The sequence below is a fragment of the Lathamus discolor genome, chromosome 3 (genome assembly GCF_037157495.1).
Source record: "Lathamus discolor isolate bLatDis1 chromosome 3, bLatDis1.hap1, whole genome shotgun sequence".
NCBI lineage: Eukaryota > Metazoa > Chordata > Aves > Psittaciformes > Psittacidae > Lathamus > Lathamus discolor.
Genome location: NC_088886.1, coordinates 20,175,572 through 20,194,402, shown reverse-complemented (window position 1 = coordinate 20,194,402; position 18,831 = coordinate 20,175,572). Strand labels below are relative to the sequence as shown.

At 40.6% G+C, this 18,831-nt stretch overlaps 1 protein-coding gene across 3 annotated transcripts in view; it reads left to right on the top strand.

Annotated features, from left to right (window-relative positions):
- TEDC1 (tubulin epsilon and delta complex 1) overlaps positions 1-18,831 on the top strand; it is a 77,482-nt gene that overhangs the window by 40,697 nt on the left and 17,954 nt on the right. For 2 of the 3 annotated variants that reach the window (XM_065673899.1, XM_065673898.1), the window contains 2 exons: positions 8,532-8,618; positions 11,514-11,726. In XM_065673899.1, the coding sequence (XP_065529971.1) occupies positions 8,532-8,618; positions 11,514-11,726 (300 nt within the window). The remainder of the gene's footprint in view (positions 1-8,531; positions 8,619-11,513; positions 11,727-18,831) is intronic. The other variant, XM_065673900.1, reaches the window with a different exon arrangement.

Sequence of the window (18,831 nt, the reverse complement as noted above, 5' to 3'; positions counted from 1 at the left end):
TTGGTCCTTGAAAAATGATGCAGTGGTTCATCACGGACTCCATAAATTGTTGGACTGTGTAGCAGCAATATCTTGCTTAGTCTCCTACACCGTAAGAAAGGAAGCTATTTCTGAGACACAGTGGATATATATGGCACTCTATGGCTTGACTGATATGAATGCTTAGTTGTGATTGCCAATGACAGAAAAACTGATAGGATGATACTGAGTTTCGCTGCTGCTTTTGTGCTTTTGCTTGTTTTATGCCATACTTAACATAATTTGAATTCTCTGACAACGACAGTGACATAATATAATTCCACCTGAGACAATGCAGCTGGATTTAGTAAGTTGGAGAGACAAGGCTGAGGTGCTTTGTCATCAGTTGGCACTGGATAACCTTTTTTTGTGGAAGTACTAACAAACCCAGTGGTGGGAGCAAGCTGCCCCAGCTCAGGTGATGCTTTGGGCCAACACAGGGAGGCCAGGCAGGCTCTATGGTCCCTTACAGTGCTACAGAAAAAGTTGTATCAGCATCATATCTGGTGTGTGTGAGCTAAATGATGAAATTCCCATTTATCAGCTGTGGCTGATGTGCAGGGGCATGCGTGGTGTGCGAGGTGTCTTGTTTCTACATTCATATTGAAATACCCTGGTCATGCTGCTTCTTAACTTCCCTTGGTAGGAGACTTCAGAGTGAGAGTTGCTTACTTGCTGCCATTCTCTTCTGATGGAGTCTGAAAGGGTTTCAGTGGTCCAGCCTAGTGGATCTTAGCTGGGAAATTAGGTCCTGAGGGAACAAATTAAATCTCAGGGAAAAAATGTTAAGGTGAGGAACTTTAAAACTCACAACCCATATTTTCAGTTGTGTCTTGAAGCTTTCAGTAGCCACTGGAGAGTGCAGAGCATCTTTGCTTGTGGAGTTTTACTGTTGTTTTCATCTAAAAGAGAAATCACCCATTTCTATTGGAAAAGAGACTTTAGGCTTGTCAGTCTAGTACCAAAATACGTCTGTTGATGAAGGCTGTTCCTGAAGTGCCCCAGAGCTATGACAATATTGTGATCCCTCACTGCAACCTCTGTTGTCCTGCATTCACAGCTGCATCTAAAAGACACGCCCATTCAGAAAGTCAAGCAAAACAGGACTGTTGCATTCTCTAGCCTTGTGCTAGTTAAAGAAAGAAACTAGTGTTAAATTCATATAGTTTTGGTCACAACTGAGCTGTTGCTGGAAAGCTGAGGTAAACTGTGTTTTTCAGAGGTGAGAATGCGGTTCAAGGAGAAGACAGGTAAAGCTTTTTTTATAGCCTTGTAAAATTAAACTTTGTGTGCAGTTTGCCTTTAATGTTAGTTCCACTGGCAGGTAGTTTTTCTTTTTTTTTAAATAGCCAAGGAAATAAGAGTTATACAATCAGCTGTTACTCATGCTTTGCAAGTGGTTTCGGATTTGTGCTTCTTTTAAAATATGTTTGTTGCTAATTTAAAGGACTGTGTTAAGAGCCTAGCAAGAGAAATTAATTGACATAAGGGAGACTGTAGCAGACTTTAAATTAGTCGTGTCTCTAGTCAATAATGCATATTTAAAAATGTGTGAAATACCTGCATGCATGGTAGGCTATGATGGCTTGTCAAAGAACAGCTAGATTGGGAGAAACTATTCATATCAAGTTGGCAAGCTTAGACTAGTCTCCATATCGAATAACTTCTTAAACTCATTGTTTCACTAGAATGAAATCTGTGATAATTACGTGTGCTGTTGGGTCTAACAATGGTGGAAGCCAGTCTTCATGTTTCTTTTTCTCTTTTTGTGGGAGAGCTAAATTTTGTTTTACATTTATAATTGTTAGTGCTCAGAGGTTGCGTTTCTGTTGCTGTGGATGCTGTACAAGCCAGTCCTAGCCATGATGTCCATCTGATGGTGCCCTGGGAGTGCAGGTGAAGCCACGTAGCTCTGTCTTTGATGAGCTGTCCCTTAGAACTGGGAAGCCCTGTATGTCAGTGCTCATTCAGTCTTAGGTTAAGGATCACCTAGTCCTTACAGGCCAGTGGGCAAAGAAGGTGGCAGAGAGCTGGCAGGCATCTGTGGGAAGGTCTGCATCAGAAGGTAGTTGCCATATGACTATGAGCCCCTATTGCATGGAGGAGACGTTGAGGTAAAAGGAAGCTTGGGAGCCTTACGTGTGGTGGCTGGGACTGGCAGTCTGTTGGTGTACTCAGTTGAGAATGGGTGAACCCATACCCTCAACAGGAGTTTTAAGACATTCCTGTGTACAACTTGTGCTACATAACGCTATATTTTGAAGAGAAAGTACTAAATCTGAAGGGAAGAAAAAAGGCCAACCCCTTGGCTTAGGAGGTGTTTGCAATACAGGCTTTTCTTTGGCTTGGTGTAAGGGTACTGTTTTTGTCTCTTCACTGCCAAATGCCAAATGAGAATGTCAAGAAAGGGCACAGTAGGTGAATATAATAAGCTGGTGGCAAGGATGGATGGAATAATAAAGTGAGCAGGGTAAAACCTAGAGGGTTAGTTCCCCTGCTGAAATTAGTAGTCATAGCACGCACCCAAAGAAAAGGAAATGCTCTTCATATGATTAGCGCTTCTTCACGATGTAGTACCATCCAGTGTGTAAGCACATGGAAACCAGGATATTGGTACTGTTCAGAAATATAGCATCAATTCTGAATTTAGGTAAGTTTAAAAAGCAAATCAGGAATTGCTTATTCCTCTTGATTTCTATGTGTGTTTCTGTGGTCTTTTCAAAATATAGGAAAATGGGCAAGTATGGGGGGTGGGGGGAGGAAAAAACCTGAGTATTGATAATACTTTGTTCTGTGTACGGAAACTGTGAATAAAGGCAGATGAATAATGGTCTTCTTTTGCCATCAGCTACATGGAGGTTCTGGTTGGCGGTACAATATAAACAGCTGTCAGGCAGTGCTGCGATACAATTTGGTGCTTTCCTTTGAAATCCTCTGGCTGGGATTTCTCTGAAGTAAAGTGTGATTTTTATTTTGGTACCTACTGGATGTGCATAATTGAGTATATATTCAGCTAAAGGTACTTAGTACTTCTGAAAATTTGGCTCTTTAGGTATGCCAAGTTAGGCACCCAAAATCGGTGGTACCTTTGGGGAAGAAAATGCGTACCTTTTCCATTCTCATACATCTTGATCTTGGCTGTCAAAGTGTAAAACTTGCACTTCAGTCTTCTTTTTTCTGATCTTTTTTCCCTGTTCTAATATCTGACATTTCTACAGGGAAAAATGCAAAGTGGTCCATTCATTGACCTGTTGCTTGGCAAGTGAATGTCATTGTTAGTACATCCCAGTTCATTGCTTATCAATGTGAAAGCTGTGGTACAATTTTTATGTGCCAAATGCCTCATTTTGTTTGCTTTAAATTCCATTTCTTTCAGTTTCATTTTAAACAGCTGTTTTCTAAATCCCTTCACAAATAGTAATTATGTTTTATAATGATGATTTTTGTCACTTAAGTTTTTAACTGGTGGTTTGATTCCCTGTTCTCAGCAATGTAAAACTGAGATAGCTCAAGTGACGTTCAAGCTGCGGTGATATAAAACTGGTGTTGGCAAGTGGAAAAGGTACAGATTTTGTTTTAGGTGTTTGGAGGTTTTGCACACATCCAAGCATCTGGAATTACACTCCTTCAGCCAAAGCTGATGTGGTTTGTATTTTTATGTTTTTTGTCTTCAGCAAAAGATCCAAATCCTGTTTTTCCTTTCAGTTTGTAGCACAAAAAACCCCACCAACAAAATCAAACCAAACCAAACCCCCAAACCCAAAGCATTACAGTTCCAGAAAAGATGATGCTCACTAAACACAGAAATACCTGCTTCTGGAGCTACAGAGGACCTTCCCCCGTCCCTGATAGTGTTTCAGTGAAGGTCCCGATGGGGTCCATAGCTTGTGGGAGAAGTTCTCATGCACTTTTTGTCACTGAGGAGCCTTTCTGATCCATCTGCTTTGTGATGGTTGGGTGGCAGAATGTTTCTCCTGCTGTGTCTCAACCCTCAGTGATATTTCACAGGCAGAGAAATTACTTCAGTTCTTTATTTGCCTTGTGGCTAGAGGCTGCTTATTGGTCTGTTGGGTTTTGCTCTTCAGCTGCTTGTACTTCATACTACTCCAGTGTGACTTTCTAGTTTTCAGGCCTATTTATTTTTGCTTCAGGCTTCAAGAGGTATATGGGAATGTCTTAAATGAGCTTTGCTTCTCAATAAATCGCAATGTGAAACTGAATCTTGGAGCACTGAGCGTGTCCACCTACAGTGTTACTTTTTTGTCCCAGCCTGAGATGTTCATGATACCAAGATTTTCTCTGCTTTTTTTGCGAGGAGGTCTCAAAACTTATCTCTGCTAATGTGCAATTTGGGCAGTATGTGCCATTTGAAACAAAATGTCACCCACCTAACAGCCAGCCTGCCAAGAGGCTCTCATTTGTCAAGGAATGCTGGGTTTTCTCATAAGGGAGCTGTGTATTGATAGCAGCTGTATTGTAATTATTTTATTTCGTCTGGTGCTTGGTTAGGTCTCTAAAGCTTTAATCCCAATTATGGTTTACTTCTGATAATGTAAACTGTGTAACTTTTTCATGAGTGTTTACTCCTTTCTTTGCATTTTTTTGGTTGCTACATATTCAGAACTTGTATCTGGATTACCAAATTTTCAGTTGGATAAAGTAATTTCCTACCAAACAAATAAAAGTATGAAATAGTCTCAATACTTTCCCCATATAAGATTTCACACTAAGCCACCCCTGTCTAAGCTTGTCTCAAGCCTTGAGAGTGAGGTTTGTGGTGATCTGGAGTCCAGTGCAAGTTTTCTATCTACAGTCATACGTGAATAGGTGATGAATCAGCAGTATTTTGTCTCTGAGCCAAGAGACATAATTTATTGCTGAAAGACTGTTTTTTGTCTTGACAGTAGGATGATTTTCTGAATATTTAGGCAGAGCAATTTTTGATTAAAAGTACTTTTGCCAGTGATATGGTACTTGAATTATGATCTGGGGACATCAGAGATTAAATACTCATTGCGGGGAGCTCTCTGGAGCCGAGCTTATGAAAAGGATGCATTATGCTGCAAATTATTAAATATTGATTTCTGTAACAGTCTACAGGCATTAATGAATTTAGTAGTATGCTAGTAAATAATATGAAAAAGATTGCTGTCTCAACATAAAAAGTAATTAGAAATATGTTCAAATAATGATTTTGGTGCATGTTAGATTTGTGGGTACCATAGAGGACTCAACTTTGGCCTTTCGTTGGGTATCCAAAATCATTTAGAAGATGTGGTCACCTAGGACTTTTGCAGCTGAAGTTCCCAAAGTTTCCTGAGGTCCATGAGCTGTGTTGGATGCTTGATGTTTGACTTTGGAGATCACAGCCACATGTCAGAGAAAGCAGGTCTTGTTCTTTACAGAGTTCGCATTCTTCTGCATCACTCTGAGGTTTCCTGGCAGCCTGCTCTGAGACAGCTCTGTTAAGCACAGTTTAGCCTCTATAGCAAAGCTGTTGCTTGCAAATTGTTTGCACCAGTGATGATTTCTTTACAATGGTTTAGAGAAGTTGTTACTGCAAAGTGTTTGCTCTCAGCATTCATTATGGAATTACTTCTCCACAGAGATTAGCGATTTGAATTTGTCATTACTTTTTATCTCAGTGTAAGTATTTTAGAGCAATAACTTCCTCCAGAAGAATGAAGGAGGGAAAGACAATTTTCATGCGTTATCCATAAGCATGACTTAGATATCTACGTGAGGCACACTTTTGACTTCCTGCTTCGCTTTGTTCATGAGACAAAATTAATGCTTTTCTGCAGATATTAGTCATTAAATTTCATTAGGAGGCGTGACAATATCTGGGTCCTTAGGTCATTGGAAATGAGCAGGCAGCTTTAGTTGCAGTGTGCAAATTTGTCTTACATTTTTAGATGTTTATGTAGCAGCAGAAATGGAACTGCTTATCACATATAAAGGCATCTCTGGGTGAACTGTTGTTCATGTTAAATGAATGAGAAAAGGAGCAGTATTTGGGGAAAATGCAGAGGTACAATTTGGGCTTCAGTTTCCACTATTGCAAATACAGCTGAAATACCGGCTGTGCTGTGACTGCAACGAGTGACCTAAGAAAATGTACACCGTTAACCTCAAACTCACTGATCCAGATAGATGTTCATTTCATAAGTGCAGGTAGTGAGAGCCTGTCACCCTAGGTCATGTGGAGCCTGACCTTGTGACCACATGAATGGCATGCAGGCATACAATCTGTTGCCCTGTCCCTGCCTTGAATGTTTATTTGGTTTTGTGGTTTTGCTAAGGTATCTCAAGGATATTTGTAATACATAGGTTTTATTGTATTCTGCTTTATTTTCCATGCTGCAATAACATCAGAGTCTTGCAAGGCCCATTTAAAGGATGGCAGAGGATGTTGGTGTCCAGGAACAGTGCTTTAAGTCCTTCAACTAGGTTGAAAACTGTCCTCCTAAGATGAGTGGTATAGTCACCCCATTGCTGATTTATGGCTGAAACAATTTAGCACAGACTTGCTGGTCTGATATTTCAGAGGGTGATAATACTTTACTGAAAGATGAGGATGCCACGAGTAGGTGAGTCAAATGAATGCTTTCAAATGAGCTGTTCAAGTTTTGTGTAATCGATGGAGCAGCTTGGGGGGGGGGGGTGTGAAGAAAAAGAAGAAAAATTGCAAAATATCCTGAAAGGCTTGAGGTTAGGAGCCTGCTTAGAAAGCTTTGGTTGCTGTAAGGTTAGTTAACTCCAACAGATCATTTAGAGGTTTGGTGAAGTTTCAGAATCATCTCCTTTCAGTTGGGGAATGAAAGCAAGTGACATATGGCTTTTTTAATATTCAGGAGCTTTTCTAGTGAGACTTAAACCAAAGGTGATGACTTTGCTTTTGCTAAGATTTTCTGTTTGGTTTTGAAGGCTTAAAATGAAAAGCTCCCCATTGCAACCTTCAGCCCTTTTCAGCTGTCACAAGACACGTTCATACTGCAGTCACACAGAGTTCATGACCACATTACAAAGCTACTTTAAAATCAAGTAACTTAGCTGTTGCCTGAATATTTAATCAACCTTTTGGCTGGGTTTTATTGCCAGGATCAGATCCCATAATGTAAGCCATTTGTGCTGTAGATATACCTATGGAAAAGAAAAGGAGACAGAAACCCTTTCTTCCACTTTTCATATACCAGCTGAGTTTGAAACTAGCAGAGTCATTAAGCATAATGCCAAGTGTTAGTTCTGTGAACAAATGTGTAATAATTGTATTTTGGATCCAGCAGTGTTTTAGAGCAAACTGCTCATAATTTCCAGCAGTTAGTCCTGCGAAGTACATTCCCTTCTTGGATGTCTTTATCTTAAAGTTATATCTGCAGAATAAAATTGCAAAGTCAACTCATGCTTTGCAGCTACTTGAATTCCATGTTATATAGTAAGAACTAAACCCAACAAAGCTAGCAGAAGATAGTTGTCTATATAAGGTGGGTTTAACTGGTATTGATCTGGTCCTTACCATTCTCCTTGAGACTATATACTGTTATTTGTCATCTTAAAAAGTTGCCTTTGGTGTCAGGTTGGTGTTAAAATTCTTCATTTCAAATATATGGCCAGTACTGAAACTGTTAAAGTTGGTAAGCTCTTGATTTATTCCTAATTTGTTCATCTGTCATTTTTCCCAAGAACTTTTGTTTTACTTATATGGAAATATTTAGTCTTGCGATGTCTCTTTCTGCATACACACGTGTGCATACAGGCATGTTACGTATATGTTTATGAAAAAATTATAATTTGTACACCTATAACATAACCTCTCTCCTTTATATGCTCTTAGGTAAAGGGAGGGATTTCTCATGCAGCAGATCAGACAATGTATAAAATACATAACATTTTTAAAGGGAGTTCTTTCATGCTGCTTTCAGAGCATTGGAGATCATCTCAGTTTGAGTGATCTGGATAAGGCTGAAAGGTTTTGGGGGAAAGGCAGAGAGGACAGGGGATACTGGAGGTCTGAGATTTCTATAGGTAAGGGAGCAAAGCCAACTACGTAAGTTTTAGCTGAGAGAAGGCTGTACGTGGCCTGGAAGAGAAGGTGTTTATAGACTGTACAGCCTTGATATATATGAGTGAATGGATAGATGAAAAAATTCTCTTGGAGAAACATAGCTTATTTTGGTAGTCAGGAAATGTAGATTTGAAGATGGCCACACATCTAGGCCTTAATATATCAGAATTATGGCTCTTTGATCCCTTAAAACAATATGGAAACTCACATTTATGTATATAAAAGCTGGTGGTGTTTGTACCTTTGAGGTGAGTAACAAATCAGAGATGCTGGGAAAAATGTTTCACATCATGTTTCTGCAGCTGGTTTTACGGTGTTTATGTGAAGGAACATGATGTTTCCTGTGTACCACTGACACTTTTTGTTCTTCAGACCAAATACACATTTCATTTAGTTCACAAGTGATCAATGTTACCTGATTTTCTTTCCTTTGTCTCCTTTTCTCTAGCTATTACAGCTTCTGGAGTCTGAAACCATGCAACTAGAAGCCTTTCTGGAGTGGAAGCAACTGGAACCAGTTTATTGGCAGTGGATGGTAATGAATCATACTGATTTTGATGGATGCAGCTTTCTTGATTCTAGCATAGCTGACCACTTCCAAAGGCCCCTTCTCACAGAAATAAATGCTGCAAACCAACTGTTCAACAGCATATGGAAAAAAAAAAGGAAGAAAGCTTTTGGTAAAGTGAGGCATGTTTCCTTAGTTTGCCTTCATTCTTCTGTTTTCTTCAATAAGACTCACTCATCTAAGCTGAGGAATTGCAGGACAGAGTGGCAGAATTTCATATCGTTAACACAAATGAAAATGTCTGATCTTCATCTCTTTAATGTTTTTTTAACACAGCAATCGTACATTTTCTTAAAATTAAATGGCTTTTCAGAAGAGGGCCTCTAAGCTTTATTGCAGACTTGAGAACAACTAAATTTGCAAGCAGCTGATATTGAAAACAGCTTCATTTTTCTTAGGCAAATGGTGTCGACATTGTCGATTTCCCCTTGAACTGTGTTGAATGATCACAAGAAAATCAATAAGCCTTTCTTCGTGCATCTGAAGATTTCTCAAGTGAGTGTAAACGGTACCATCCATCTCACTTTTCTCTATGACTTTTGCCCATTCACAGCTGCTGAAAATAGTTCCTCAGAGCGCCACATTAGCCATATGAGTTTACAAAATTTTGAGAATCAGTGAGCTGACTGTTAATTGCCCATATGCCTTGTTCTGCACTGAAAGCAAGGCAAAGAACGTAAAATTACATCACCTGTCTTGAAGGGTAATTCCAATGCAGAGATTTTTGCTTTACATGTCTATAATTTATGGTTATTTGGAAAGCATCAATGCTAGCATAAGCCTGACTCCAAATAGGCAAAATGTAACAGCAAATGTTACGGCATTTCAGTGTATCCACCAAAATGTTTGTCTCTGACATGTTGAACAGTGTGGTGAGTATTGTGAATGTTAGTGTGCTTCCTGGAGTTAAGTCCTATGCAAAAACCTAACTGGCACTTCTTTCTCAATAATTCAATAGGCTGAATTCTTTTGTTTTGTTTTGCTGATGATGGTGGTTATTCCTGGATGCTGTAGGACATAAGGGAATGAGATGTGCTTTGACGATACAGTAGTTTTCTCTTTCCAGTTAACCCATGATTTACATTGCTGCTCTCATGGCTGGGATGGTGCTCGCATGGCTACTGCCAGGTCTTTCTGGTGGTTGTAGGCAGGAGCGTGACAGCAAGACATAACTACAGCAAATGTTGTGACTGCAGTAATGTTCCTTTAAAATTCTGTCATTCAGTGAATTTCAGATTAACAACAACAGCAACAAAAAAACAACACGAAACAACAAAACGCACAACAACAACAAAAGTCTTGTTTTATACCATGCAGTTTGTTAGCCTGTGGGTGTCCAAAATATGTGTTGTCATGAGCTGGACCTTTGGTCAACATCAGCTGCTGGGGTCAGCACTCCTTTGTGGCAGTTTGCAGTTCTGATGCTTGCTAAGAAGGGAGGTTTTGTAAGATATCTTTTGCAGTTCTTAGTTATCTAATTTTTTTTTTCTTGTATGAGCCAAAAAATCTCTTGCTGTGCATGAAGCCAGAGTTTTTAACCTACCTGCAGAGAAGAGAAAGAGGGGGTGAGGGGAATAAAAATATTCCCATCCTCTTTATAGCAATCTTTTATATAAGTGAAGGCTGTTTGCATGTCGCTGTGTTCCCAGTTCTGTTTCTAGGCTAACAAAATTGGTTCTCTCAATGTCTCCTTGTAGGCCATTCAATCAAACTTCTGATGGCTGTTGCTATTCTCATATGGGACTTTCCCTCACATTTGTCTGTGTTTAACTTCAGGTGCCTCACCCTGTATATCAGTGTTATAGTCAGAGCTCTTCTGTCACAGAGACTTGTGTTTATACTTTCTAAAATGATGCTTGACTTTAACAGTACAGCATTGGTGACTTCTGGTTTTCTGATGTCTCTTCCAGTGGTGTGGCTGCTGAGCCATTAATTATGCATTTGGTTTTTCCTTGCCTGTGTGTAGATCATGCTGCTCAACTGCTGAATTTCTCCTCACTGTTTTCATATCGCTCCTCCAATTTCTAAAGATAATTTTGAATGTAAATTATGTCCTTAAAAGAGATTATGACCTCTCCTGTTTAATGTCTTCTTGATAACGATATGGAAATAAATATTTAATACTCTTTGAGTGAAGAGGCCTGGGTCTTTTAGTTATGCTGTGCTACCCTGGCTTGAAAACTGTGTTTCTGCATAATCCGTGCTCACAGTGTATACAGATGCGTGCATTTCAAGGACTCTGAAGTTATTTGGTGGGGTTTTTTTAGTATTTCAAGTAACAGTTGCTATCTCTGATGGCAGCTGAAGAATTACTTATAGAACCAGCTACGCGCTCATGGTCAAAGTAGAGCTGACAGAGCCTGGGCAGAGATTTCTTGGCCGCCTTCTTCAATTTGCAGTTTTACATGGGCACAGGTGATCTCATGGGTGTTATAGCTCGCTGTGCCACGTACCAGATGGGGCTGTCCTGAACAGTGTAAGCATGTACCTCCTTACTGGTCATTCCAAAACACTATAGAAATGCATCCAACCTCAGAGTTTGAGGGGAAGGAGCATATGTAGAGCTTCCTCAGTAATGATCTCTGTCCCATGAGTGTTACTCTTCACTGCACTAAAGCATGAACTATCTCACAGTATTCAGTGCTTTCTAAAATAAGCTAGATTAGCAGCATAAGTTTTCTGCTAACATAGAAATATGTTAAAGTGAGCTGAGGAGGTTATCTCTTAAAATAACTCTGAAATTGTGGAGCAATTGTATACTGAGATGGCAGAGGTGAATTTCTACGGATGAATTACCAGAAGGATGGGGGACATACAATTTCTGCTTCTGATGAAGAGTAACTCTTATTGCTTTTCCTCTAGGAAACTGTGTTAGATAATATGGCTGAAGAGGGAAATATGCGTGAGTCCCAGGACAGTCATGTAGAGGGAAGTGAGCTGCCAAAGGTGACCTCATGCTGCCCCTGGGCTGACAGTCTGACTGGGAAAATTGACAGATTATCCAGAGACCTAATGACACTCCGTGACCAACTGCATAAGCTTGTAACTCGCCGAAAGGCTGCGTGGTGTGAGAAGGTAAGGCTTTGGGTGGCCTTCTTGACCATTAGTGACTTTTAAGATCCTATATTATTCAGGTCTCACTATGGCTCATCATAAGACAGCCAACCTGTGTCTGCTGTGTGTCAACATAGCTGCAATCTCGATATCAGATCTACAGTTACTTGTCTGTTTATGCCCATAGCATGCCAGGTGCTCTTTCAAAAACAGAGTAGGCATCTGTCCCAGAGAAGCAGCATGCTGAAACAAAATGAGTATTCTTTTGGAAGGGAAGGCATCAAAGGATAGGTGTTGCAGAGGAGAGAAGAGGAAGGATCGTGGCAGCCCCCAGAGGGGATAGAGGCAGCAGGCTGAAAGCATCAGTAATGGTTATAGTGAGGAAAATGAAGATAGGTATTTGTAGGGAAAGGAGGGTGTGAGAGGCCAGAGCTTGTCATCTTTCACTGAGTTAGTAGTCTTTGAAATATCTGATGGGGGAAGGAATAAGAATGATTTGAAACCTGTGAAGTGAGAGAGGGGACTAAGCACAAGTTTTGGTAGAGGAACAGACTGGCTGTGGGAGGCTGGCTGCAGAGGAAGGCAGGTGATATGAAGGAAGTATACACGGTGTTCTCTGACATAGGGATGGGGAGACACTGGGAAGCACCCAGTGGGGGTGGTAGGACATAAATAAAGAAGCTGTTAATGTAGGTGTAGAACGTTCATCTGAATATTAACATGCTGGTACAAGGAGAAGATACAATGAAGGTGCAGCCATAAACGCTGTTAATTTTTTTTCATGCATCAAGAGGAAAGAAGGATACCAGAGAATCTATGAAACTTATGGATGGAGAAAAAGTGAAAGAGGTAGCTGGGGCAGATAGAGCACTAACAAAACCGCTGTATCATTGCTTTGTGTCATTATTAACTCAGGGGAGGGTTTTCATTTTGCTTGGGCTTTTTTCTTTTTTTTGGTTTTGGGGTTGTGTGAGGTATTTTTTGGTTTGGGTTTTTTTTTTAAGGTTGAAGTGTTGGTAGACAGGATTGCAGATCAGTTGACAAAATGAAAAGTGGCATGTTGTCAGATCAAGGGGTATTTGCCTAAGATTTCAAAAGGGTCTGGCGTGGAAAACATATGTAGAGAGCTAATTGCGCTCTTTGGCTGTAAGGATAAGGAACTAATTTGGCTCAGTTTGACAGGGATAGGCACAAGAAGCTGCAGCTTCACACAGAATATGGAACTTCTTCCCACAGGGCACTGTGGATCTAAGTACTGTACATGGATTTGAAATCCGTTGGACACATTCTTGGAAAATGAAATTCATCACAGGCTATCAAATATACTGTTATGAATTACAAACTTAGGCAGCTGCGGGAGTACAAATCATTGCAGGCTGAGGAAATATTCTGAGGAAGTATATCCATGTTTGCCTCTGTCTTGTAGTCTTCTCTAAGCACTTGCTGTCGATCACTGTCAGTGATGGGGTACTGGACCAGGCAGGTCTGTAACGTCATGAGATTTGGTTGCTTTTATGGCAAAATGAATGTGACTGTTATTTTCCAATGCATTAATTTCCAAAGCAAGATATGCTCTGACTCCTCTTATATATAACAATATGCATGCTGTTAATTATTATTTTTTTTACGTTTTTTATGTTTAAATTTGGAAGTGAAGTCTAAATAGATTAACTGATGAATTCTTCATTGTACTTTGAAATAGATGCACTGATTGGATTTGAATGATGGTCAGTTAAGTTTCTGTGCTCCTGAGATTCAGTGAACATCACATTAGTTTATGACTGTGGGTAGCAAATGGAGTGCATCTTATGTGTGTTGCTAAAAGGATGGTTTATCACTAGTGTCTCCTCTTTTTATGTGCCCTGGAACAGAATTGTTTTGTAACACTACATGACAGCATTTTTTGGGATGCTGGGGTGTCAGATGACTCTCCATCAATACTTTTTATATCAGTCCTTCCTTTGAATAGTGTTGCTGCTTATGTGATGCTTTCTATCTGTAGTCTGTCTTTTTGTTACCCACAGTCAGGATGCTTGTTGAATGCAGGCTCCTATATCAATTTTATGGTTTTGCCCCCTTCAGACTTTTCCCTGGAAAAATAAGCTTACCAAGTCTTTCCTTCTATATTATATTTTTTTAGTCAAACAGAAGATACAGACATAGCTAAAGTTGACATTACCCCGTCTTTGTATCTTGTGATACTGAGACATCTGGAAATTATCTTGGCTCTCTCAAGCGTTGCTCAGCTGAGGGACAGTACAGTTTGTTATAGTTCTTGTGCCCTCTACCATGTACTTCACAAAAACTGTGATAATCCACAGAGTAATTGTGTTTGTTGTTGTCAGTAGGCCTGATGTCTGTGCCAGCCAACCGAGTAGAAACTGTTCTGAAGAACAGAATTGAGGGCACATGATGGAATGTGATATACTGGGGAAGAGAGCAGTTTTTGCAAAGAATCATGAATCTAAAATCTGTTGGAGCTCTTGGAAGGGACCAGTGAGCATGTGGGCAAGGGAGGTTGGATTGATGTAGTTTAATTGCATTTACAAATGGCATTTAATAGAGTCCCTGAAAAGCTTCTCAACAAAAATAAACTGCCCACGTGACTGTCTTTCCTCTTACCCTTGAGCAAGCAGCAGAGCAGGAAGAGGAGAGGAGGCGGCTGCGATGGGTTTGCAGAGGCGGTCGCTGGTGGAGCCTTATCATGCCGCTCAACACGTGTGTAACTGCTGTGGGAAAGGAGGTGCATAGCAAGATGCCCAGGTGGAGAGATGAGGCTAAATCCCTGAGAGCGCATGAAGGACAATAGCACAGGATTGTTGAGGGTCCTTGTACTGAGTAGTGAAGTGGTAAAATGCCAGGTAAAATTGCATGGAGATAAATCTAACAAAATGCATCTGAAGGGAGAATCATAATTTTACACGTGTTTTTTTCTGAGCTGTCTGTCATGGCACATGAATGAGCTCTTGGGGTTATAATGATTGTTCTGTGGAAATGTCAGTGGTCAGAAATAGTAAACTGAATCCTAAGAAGTGCTAGAAAAACAGAGGAAAGCAAAACTTACAATGTTCCCATCCATTCCTGGAATGCCATGTGCAGTTCTGGTCGTAGTTGTAACTCAAAAAGAAGCAACAAAGATGTTGTTAAGCTGAAAAGGTGCAGGGAGGGGAAGCAGTGGTGACCCCAGTTGTGAAAGGGCTTCTCTGTGGGGAAATTTACCTAGGCAAGGGCTTTTTGCACTATAAGAGGGATATCATAGTGGAGCAGGAGGAAACATTTTTCATTGTTCTTCTGATGCTACTTGATTTTCATAGCGGGGGAACCTAGAGGGAATTACAGGACAAATTAAATCGAAAAACCATTGTTAAGCAAGAAATATAGGAAGTATTCTCTGGTCAAGAAAACTCTTAAGCAGTAAACTGCTAGAGTTTAAGTAGGCTGTATTTTCCAGGAAGGTATTACCTATTTGTTTAGTCCTTAACTTATTCCCTAACTATTTGCTATTGAAGACTATTGCAGATAGTGCTTGGTTAGATGGAGCTTTGCTAAAACAAGGTACAGTTGCTCGCTCTTCACATCCAGTTTTGAGCATCACAGTTTGAGAGTGAAACAGGGGAAGAGTCCAGAAGAGAGAAATGAATATCATTGTAAGTCAGAATGTCAGGTCTTTGAAGGTCTTTATGTTAACAATGGAAAGACTAAAGTGAGGTGTGTGATTCTTTGAATACATTTTCTGTGGGGGAAAGATCTTAAGGGTTTTTTTCCTCTTGTCCTCAGTAAATGGGACAAGAAATGTGTGTAAATTGCAACACAGAGGTTATAATTAGATACTAATAAAAAAAATCCTAATGCCTTGGGCAGAGAAACATTCGAGTAGGTTATCTGGTGAGCTGTGAAGTGTCATTCTTGGACCCTGCACAAACCAGGTTATACACATATTTGTCAAGGGTGGCTGAAGAAGAGCTGGACCTGCTCTAAGACTGGATTGGGCTAGAAAACCTGTTGAAGTATGTTTCACTTATGCAAGCCTGCGACTGGTTGATTTATTTGGACAATGTAGAGGTATTTCAGTGTGTTAAAGTCATTGGCATGCCACCATGTCTGGTTATTCAGAATGCGGTTTCAGGATGTGTCTATTTGTTGCAAGTCTGATCATTTGCACACTGATTCTGGTAATTAAAACTGTTGTTTGTAAATCTTTTAAAATCCAGGAACTTAGTTTTCTTATTTTCTTTTGTTTCTTTGTTTCCTTATTTTCTTTTGTTTCTTTGTTTCCTTATTTTCTTTTGTTTGTTTCTGCCAGCCCCCAGCTCTTTCCTTGGTTGTGTGCTTGGAATGACCCTGAAACCATTTCCTTTTCAAGGTCATTCACTTGGAAACATCTGAATGTTGCCACGGGATTTGGGTGATTTGTGAAACCCTGATTAATATGACATTTTAACTGATAGCCATCTCTGGGCAGCAATATGTTCAGTATCTTGGAGGAGAAAAGGCATATGACAGAAGTGTGATCTGAATATGTGGCTTTGTTACTCTTAGCTTTGTTTTCTTCCATGCAGTACTGGGCAAATATTCATAATTTCTCTGGTGACATTTTGGGGATTTGCAAATTATCAAAAAGTTAATTGAAGTGGTTAAGCTCTAAAAATATTTCTCTTCCTAGAAACAAACTTAACTGTAAAAGATGAAACCTCCTAATTCCAGAAGAGAACTTGTTTGTTTGCTTTTTCCTTTCTGAATAGTTTATTACCTACTCCTCTACTTGAGATGGGGATTTGATTTTAGTCTGTATTAAATCTTTGGCATCCACAGACTGGAATGCAGAGCACTTGACTCCACCTGATCGTTTCAGTTTGCATCACATAAAAGCTCACATCATACTGAGCTTTTGTTGAAACTTGGGATATTGCATCTTGGGATACTCTGTGTTCATTAGCAATTAAAAGCAAGCCAGGCTCCTCTGAGATGGCAATATGATGGAATGGAGCTTGCTCATGCATACACATCTGAAGCATGGCCCAGAAAGACTTAGAGCCGTTAATCTGAGCTTGAATGTGCTCTTTACACACTAGAGTCCTCTCCAGAAGTACTGGTGGCTGTGCTTGTATGCTTGTTGGCTCATGTCGTGCCTTAGTACCAAGAGTTGAGACTTTCAGAGGTTATAATCTCTGTCCCATATCAGGCCTCCTTAATGACAGTTGAAGAGCACACTGAAACTTGAATTTTGTCTTTGTTTCTGTGTTTTTCTTCTGATTAGTCACCTCCCCTTCCATTCAGTAGCCCCTAAGCTTCCCAAACTGTTGCAACACACAGACTTGATAGGGACGGCAGAGGATTTAGGGCTGCCCAATTCAGAAGAGATGCCCTTTGGATTCATAATGTGCTGGGGGGGGGGGGGCAGTGTGGGGTGGGCTGTATTAGGACAGGGATGCTTAGTTTTTTCTTGCTGGGGAGAGGGGAGGTGCAGCAGTGATCATTGATGGTGGCAAGAGTGGCATGGGACACCCCATCACGTGGGGATGGCGGGGACTGGAACATAGAGGCTTTCACTTCATCCCAAGAGTCCTGTGATTCACTCAAACATTTTGCCACTGCCAGCTCATCACAGCACACTGCTGGAGACCTCGTGAAGTCTAATAAAAGGAGATTTTTTCCTAAGGATCTTGCATTTATAAAATACTGAATGGTTTTTTAATGCATTTTGATTTAAGGCTTCATTATTTGAAGTAGGGAAACAGCTCCAGAGGCTGATGCTGAAACAGTTCTACATACTTAGGGATTCATTTTTGTTTGTTTGTTTTCTTACCAAGATTGAGTTGAATTTTATCTACTCAAATGAGTGCACTTCCAAAGTTTTTCTATATGCCTCATAATAAATTGGAGCTGTGGGTACCCTAGTAGCCGCTGCTAGTGCTTGGTGGCTGTGCTGTGTGTGTGGCTAACCTGCATGAAAGTGAAGGCACGTGCAGTGTATGTGTGTGGGGAAGGAAAGTATGAAGTCTTATTTTCTGATGAGGAGCACTGGTGGGGTTGGACTGGCTCCTGGTCTGCTGTGTTTCCTCCTGCACCAGTGCTGGGTCAGGATGTTTCTGCTGCCTTAAACCCGGGACTTGCAGCAAAGGGCCAGCTGAGCTCTCTGCAGGCTTGTGAAAAGCTCTTTCTTTAAAAATAAACTGTTCACACTGCATCTTTGCTATTGCTGCTGTTTACTCGAGTTCTCTGGGCTTTCTGCTAATATGAAGATATTAGTGTAGTGAGTAGTTAATTATCCAGGCTGTCTGGCGTGCAGGAAGTGGAGGAGTGGTATGGAATGGTTCAGTGCTGGCCTGTTTCCTCAGTCAGCACATTCCCTTCCGCTGCCCCTTCCCTGGTCCCAGAGCATTTCTGTGTTCTACTTTGTATTTGTAAACCTCCATCTGGAGCACCGAGCAGCTGTCAGTAGAGCTTTTCATGCGAGAAGAAATTGAAGAACTAGCAAGGCCACAAGAGCAGCTTTTGGAAGTGCATGGTTGGCTGGGCCCAGATGCCTGGAAGCGGGAGGAAACCCAGAGAAATCAGCAGAAACATCCGTCAAAGGGAGCAATGGAGGACATGGACAGGAAGATGGCAAGGAGGGACGAGGCTAATGGCTTTTATGTGTAGTTCTTTAGTTAAATGTAGGATTAAATTTGCTGTTGATGGAATTTGCATGTTATTAGCCAATTTAGGTTATTAGAAAGCATGGATGTGCTATAAAGCAGTGGGAAGTGAGATCCTAATCCTAGTATTCACTTTTTGCTCATGTATTTTCTTGCACTGGTTTATTTGTCACCTGCCAATAGTCCTAGCAGGAGATCTGAGTCTGCTTGCCCATGGAGATGCAAGTGGTTGCTCCTGGAGGGCAGTGTGCTTTATCTTGTGTTGAAAGGAGGAAAGAAGCAATCTCCATGTGTTGGTTCTCCTCTTAACAGCAGGACCCTAACATTTGTGTTAGACCTGAAGCCCCTAGCTAGCCTGGATTAGGGCTGGTATGCATGTGGAAAGTTCTTGCAGATAAGCAGACCTAGAATGTTTTTGTAAGGATCTTGCTTGTTTCTGTGAACTCTCTGCAGGTTGGTCAGACTGGAATAGTCAGTGTTAAGCTTTC